This window comes from Pangasianodon hypophthalmus, chromosome 11 (assembly GCF_027358585.1).
Source record: "Pangasianodon hypophthalmus isolate fPanHyp1 chromosome 11, fPanHyp1.pri, whole genome shotgun sequence".
NCBI classification, from domain to species: domain Eukaryota; kingdom Metazoa; phylum Chordata; class Actinopteri; order Siluriformes; family Pangasiidae; genus Pangasianodon; species Pangasianodon hypophthalmus.
Window position 1 is genome coordinate 10,670,535 of NC_069720.1, and position 6,588 is coordinate 10,677,122.

Consider the following 6,588-nt stretch of genomic DNA (forward strand, 5'->3'; position numbering starts at 1 on the left):
CTCAAGTTGTTGTCAATAAAATAATTTGTAATGAAAATTGTTTTATTAAATTAGAAAAGAATGCAAAATAGAAGCATTTTCACTAGTGCTGTAATCTACACATCAGCTTACAAAATCACACACTAGGGTTTCAGTGTTTCACACTTTAATGGCCAAATCTCACACACCCACACACCCACACACATGCACACGCACACAGTGTAATGATTCTTTTTTCTTGAGTGTGACTGCAATGAGGTTTTGTCCATTTTCTCAATAATAAAAGTTTTTGGCCATGCTGCTTCAGTGGGATATAAAGCAAGTGTCAGAGTGAGAGTTCCTCAGTGTGCATGCAGAGTTACAGGAACAGGAGTGTGTTTCAGGTTTATTTAACTGCTAAATAAACCATGAATTCTTCACTCTGGTAAAAATCTTTGTTTATATTCATGTTGTATGTAATTTAATCTGAAGCCCTGGGCCTGAGAGAAACTGTGGTTAGTGTTACCATAACAACAAGGATGGTGTGAATCCCAAAAGAGAACTGAACTGAACATATTATTATCATATTGGCCGAGTTTAAACAATGTTGGCCTCACTGAGGTGTTTTAATTGAACAGACAGCAAGGAGAATTCATGACTGCAGTAAAGACATACATAACTTCTAATCTAATGGGTGAATTCTGTTGAATGCGATCCAATTAGTAATAATTATTACATTATGATTAATTAATGATTAAACAGATGTGTGTAAGAGCATTTTTTTATTCTGCACTCACTGACTGATTATTTGCAGATATTTGTTTTCTAAAAGCGAAAGAGCGTTCTGAAGTCTGATTAATTCAACTCTGTGTTTGTGGCTGTTGGAAAAAGGGTGCAACAGAATCAGTGTGTAATGACCAGTGCAGCTTAAACACTCTTCAATCAGAGGAATAAAAAACACTCTTGTGTGTCTGTGTTCCACACACTCATCATCACAGTCTCGACCTCTTCAGCGCAGAACTGTAATGAACACTTACACACACTCACGATCGAGACACCGGGAGTCGATTTCACACACTCACCAATCAAAGACACAAACACAATCTGCACACACACACGCGCACACACACACACAGCCTAGTTTTCTCCAGAGACCTGGAGCAGAATATATTTAGAGACAAAAGGTTCCATTTAGTGCTGTAATAGTTCTCCAATTTCACTATAGAGAAAACCTTTTAGGTTCTATTTAGAACTCTAGAACTGAAGAGTTTGCAAGTATGAGTTGAACCCTTAACCATCCAAAGAATGTTTTTTTCTAATAGTGTAATTATAAAGAATATAGAACACTACAAACACTACATACACCCCCCACCCAGCCACCCCAGACAAACACACACACACACACACACACACACACACTGTTTTACACTGGTTACAGAGTTGAGCTGCTCACTGTATGAATGTGTGTTGTGAGTCAGTGAAGTGGAATATTTAAAAGAAATCAGTTTATTCAGTTACAGTTTTGTTTAATTAAACAGTAAACAAACTGCAGCTAACACACATCAGATCATAGTGTAATACTGTTTAATTCAGAAGAACAAAAACAGAAGAAAATGGATTCCTGTCCTCATTTAAGCAGCACACAAACACACCTACACAGACCCACGTCTGCCGACCCAGGCCCAAAGACACCCAAGCAGGCCCACACTCCCCACCCAACACACTCGTAAATAAGCAGGGTGGACTGCTGTAGTGTGATTAGTGTTAGCAGTTATGGCTAGCAGTTAGATTAGAGTTAGCAGCCCAAGGTAAGAAGTTAGCATCTAGACTTGGATTAGCACTGGTCCCTCACTAGCAAGTGACTGACAGACAAGTGGGCCAAAATATCTATGATTCATCCGCATCAGTTTTACTTGAATCCGTTTTGCAAAACTAAACAGGAAATAAACAGGAAATAAACATTCTATGGAATTACCACTAGCCGGCGTGACTGCAACATTAGCGGCAATAGATAGCATACAGTTTATGGCTAGCTGTTCGGTTCCAGTTTTGCATTATTCTAACTGTTAGCAGCTGTGGTTGTTTGTGCTGGAATTAGCAGTTAGCGTTTAGCACTTAGGTTTTAGGGATTAGAATTTAGGGTAAGAGTTTACTATTATCAGTTAGCATTGAGAAATTTGCAGCACCTTCACACCACACTTTCTCCACTTCCTCCTTCCCTTTTTCCCACAGAAGCTGGAGAAGTCTATTTCCGGTTTTTGCTGTGATCATCAGGTACTCTTCGTTTTCCGGCTGTTGGAGAACTGCAGAACGTGCGTAAACCAGCGACTGACAGAATCGACTCAGCACCAGCGTATACAAAGCGTTTCTTTCATCAGTGTTCAGAGGAACTACGCTCTCAAACCCAGCAATCACCGGACCCCCAACCTCAAGCGGATTTGCACTCTCGATCATCATGTACATGATCATGATCGCCAGCTCGAACACGAAATAACCGCTGCTCATATCGCCAAAGTCCAGAATCCCGCTGATCCTGTACCATGATGGTCCCTCCGGCTCCACGAGGATGTTGTGATCATTCAGATCTCCATGATTTATACCTGAAACATCACAAAACATCTCATTACAACATGTCATCTTAAAATATTTCAGAACTTATTACAAACTGAAAAATCGCTAAAACAAAGAACGTTAAAATGTCATGGCCGTACTGTGGCCTGTGCAGCATCTAGCTATTAGTCTGTTACAAAACAAGATAGGTAGCAGTTAGCATCCACAGTGTCTACAGTGCAAGTTACCCCAACATGCTAATGCTAATGTACCCCAGCTCCTGACTCACTCTTGCGGAAAGAGGGAAGTTTCGGTACCACTTGGTTTCGGTACTGATCAATAACTTCTCTAACAATGAGCTGCAGCGGATCTCCGTCCATCACAGAAAGATAATCTTCTATCAGAGGAACGCAGGACAAACTCCAGATGAAGTTCTCCCTCTGAAGAACACTGAGGTCCTCATGCTCCATCTTTATAAAAAAAAACATATAACATTTAAAATATTGCACTTTATTAAAATATGAATATTTCCTAATCATACTTTTAAAAAAAATTATTTTACTTATTTTTTCTACTTTTGTTCATTTTTTTCCTTATTTGTCTCTCTCTTCTGTTCTTTCTATTTTTCTTTTTTTAAAGAATCTTAATCATTTGTATTTTCTTTCATTCCTATGATAACTTTTTATTAATATGTTGAAATATTATTCTGCTGTTTGTGTCAGATGTAATTAATCTATAATTATCATGTCCTCACACACTATAAGTTTAAATGTTTATATAAAAATATAGATAAACTCAGTTGGTAAAGTGGATGTCTCACCCGCAGTAAAACCAGGTCCAGCTTGGCAGCCATTTTTCCCATTTCGTACAGTAGCTGTGGTGTGCAAGTGATTTTGGCCACTGGAGTTCCAGGCAGATACGTCAGCAAGCGCACCAAATATTTCTGCAGGCCATATCCACAATCTAAGGATCAATCAGAGCAGAGCACAACTAATGATGAAATCATCTATAGAACAATAGGTTTGCATTTAAAACGCCTGTGTTATCACAACAGAGCAACATCACAGTTTAATAATGCATACAGTCCTGAAGATTGCGAGTTTGAATCCTGGTGATGCCAAAGCCATCTGTGGCTGGGAGACCAAAAGAGCAAAAGAGCTCTCTGTGTGGGCGGGGAGTACTCTGTCCCCTGTCAATCACAATAGCACTGGCCAATCACGGGCATCTGTAAGCTCATGCATGTGGAAGGGGGCAGATAGCTCTTAACTCCAAGTGTGTTACGCTGCCCTGTGATGCAACATGAGCAGCAGCATTTGAAGATGCAGTTGTCTGGCTTCACATGTCTCAGAAAAAGCACACGTTGATACATGTGCACACCCTTTGCAGTTGGTAGCTGTTGTATGACGGGGGGATCTGATTGGTGGGTGGGAATTGGCCAAGACTACTGTAAAGTAGCAAAATAAAACAAAAAAAAAAAAAAACAGAGGACAGCTGAGACTCACTATAATATCTTTAATTGACGATGCACACTCCTTAAGAATGGTTTGGAGTGTAGGGTATAGGGTGTAGGGACTCACAATAATATTTTTAACCAATGCACACCCGTTGAATGGTTTAAGGTGTAATGTGTAAAGTTTAGGGTGTAGGGTAAAGGGTGTAGGGTTTAGGATGTAGAGTTTAGGGTTTAGGGTGTAGGGTGTCACGTATAAGAGACTCACTATAATATTGTTGATTGTAAGTTGTAAGTCGTAGGTTTTAAGAAACTGCATTTATTAGCTGACATCACAATGAAGTAAAAAAGCCACACCCACCAATCAGAGCACTCTGAGCTGAACGTGGTCCACTTACTTTTGGGAAGATTCCAGCGTGGTGGGCATGGCTATGTTCCCTACACCCTGTGTGATTTCAGACAGTAGTACAGTCTGTCAGATGTCAGAGGGATTGACACACCTCCAGACCAATCAGCACACTGAGAACGGGAACAGGAAACTGTGACCATATAAGGAAAGTAAAGGGAAGTAGAGTGTGATGGATGAGCGAGGACAGAATCGAGAGATCTAAAGGTGTGTATATATTTCATACCGATCTCCTCCAGACTCATTGTCTCCCCCGTGATGGTGCACAGAGCCGTCTGAGCTGGAAGTCCATTCTGCTGCAGGAAGTTCATGCTGTGTGTCTGCAGCTCAAGCAGTTTCATGTCCTCACTGTCCGAAGAGTTCATGACCTTCAGCACAAACTCACCAGCGTCCACACACACCACGTGAGAGTTCTGATCAGCGTAACTGGGCAGAGGACTCACGGTGGACACAGTTAACCCAAAAAGACGTGCAGTGATTTCTGTCACCTGGGAATGGCTCAGGTTCGGCTTGGACTCTTTCTTAAATGACATTGCTGTAGGAGGAACAACATGAGGGAACATTAGCATCTGACCATGGGGCGATTCAGCTGAAATTAAAAAAAGAAACAAGGCAAAATCTGATGTATACTGTACATTATAGATTTATTCAAAGTGTTTGTACAAACATTCCCTTTTTGAGTTTTTACAGCTGTGGTGTTTCCCCAGGGCGAGCTTTGGTGTCAGGCATTATCTTTACCTTTACAGTCAGCAGAACAATAAAACTCATCGTCTTAATGTTAATGTTAAATAAATCCCTAATGTGTTCATCTTCCCATTCCATTCTAATGATTTTTTGGAGGATCTGATTCTATCTAACCTTACCTTCTGGCTCTACCTTTTAGTTATGCCATAGTTATGCCATATGTCATAGTTAGACCTGCTGGAGTCCCTGCTCACAAATCACCATAGGACAAGAGCATACATAATAATCTGTCTGTCTGTCTGTCTGTCTCACTCTCTCTCTCTGATCACAGCGTACGTATATCCTCTTTAAACATTTACATGAAGAAGACATTGTACACATTTAATATTTTGATATATATATATATATATATATTTTTTTTTTCCTACAAATTCATAGCCAATAAAAAGACAATATAACATATATATAGCCTGCATGACTCTGATTGGCTGACATCTCCAGTATACTCTTTACTCAGTTTGTGATATTTCTGGAACTGGAACCCTAGTCACTATATATTGCACTATTTTTAGTGCTGTGCCATGTTGAAGAAAGTACCCATAATGCATTTAGCTTCTAGTAGGGAGCAATGGGACAGCACACAGAGACACAGTTGCTGTCTGGGAGGCATAGAGACACTTTCTCCTTCACACTACAGATGTGATGTGGCAGTATGAATGCCAGACCACCTCCCAGACCACCTCTTCGAGACGCATTTGACCGCGTTCACACCTGGACTCAGTGTTGATGGGATCACCCAGGACGCATGTTAATGTTAAAGTGTAAACGGGGCCTCTTAGTATTCTGCATTCACATAGTTAATCATTTACACATACAGCATAACAGTTAATCACATAGAGTCAATCTTATCAGCATCTGAGCTGTTTGATGATTTTGTGGCCTGTGTGTATGTTTGTCTGTGTGTCTATGGTCTGCAATGCTGTTTGTTAATGTGGTGAAATCATTATATTTCATTAAATTATATGAAGATTCACCACAGACACTTTGATATTAAAGCAGGAATGCTAACGGTATTGCTAAAGGCAGTTTAATCTTTAAACAGTTTAAGCAACAGGGAGGCAAAGAGCCAGAACCCTGTAGCCGTTTAGGAGTCAAAAGATTCGGCTCCAAATGATTTGAATCACTAAAAAGAGTCAAAAGAGTGTTTGTTTCTCTTTATGATAATGCAGCCACATTGAGAGAAATAATATATAATACACAATTTATAAAGCATTAAAGCTGTAGTACTTATAAAACTTGTCTTACCTCCGGAATAAAATATAGTCTGTGAAGAGTTCACTGTCACCCTGTTATACCAGCCGCACAGATGTGTGTGTGTGTGTGTGTGTGTGTGTGTGTGTATAATGTTTTGCGGAAACTCTACAGAGGGAGTTGGGTTGCCAGATCAGGAGATTTAACTCCTTGAACTTAATGTGTTCATTATAACACACAAACTCTCTCACACACACACACACACAAACACACACACTGACCTAAACAG

The 6,588-nt window shown here is 40.1% G+C and overlaps 1 protein-coding gene across 1 annotated transcript; it reads right to left on the reverse strand.

Annotated features, from left to right (window-relative positions):
* Nucleotides 1-1,448: 1,448 nt before the first annotated feature.
* hykk.2 (hydroxylysine kinase, tandem duplicate 2) lies at nucleotides 1,449-6,588 on the reverse strand. Its single transcript, XM_026930349.3, has 5 exons — nucleotides 6,354-6,588; nucleotides 4,591-4,899; nucleotides 3,329-3,471; nucleotides 2,798-2,978; nucleotides 1,449-2,558 (listed from the first exon to the last, which is right to left on the reverse strand). The coding sequence occupies exons 2-5, from the start codon at nucleotides 4,895-4,897 to the stop codon at nucleotides 2,095-2,097; spliced, it is 1,095 nt and encodes a 364-aa protein (XP_026786150.1). The 5' UTR covers nucleotides 4,898-4,899; nucleotides 6,354-6,588; the 3' UTR covers nucleotides 1,449-2,094.

Bases quoted from the DNA above. Each gene is read 5' to 3' on its own strand.
- hykk.2 (XM_026930349.3), bottom strand. From the start codon at position 4,897: ATGTCATTTAAGAAAGAGTCCAAGCCGAACCTGAGCCATTCCCAGGTG. The intron at 2,979-3,328 runs GTGAGACATCCA...TTTTTTATAAAG, and splicing joins TGGACCTGGTTTTACTGCGG to ATGGAGCATGAGGACCTCAG. The intron at 2,559-2,797 runs GTGAGTCAGGAG...GTGATGTTTCAG, and splicing joins ACTTCCCTCTTTCCGCAAGA to GTATAAATCATGGAGATCTG.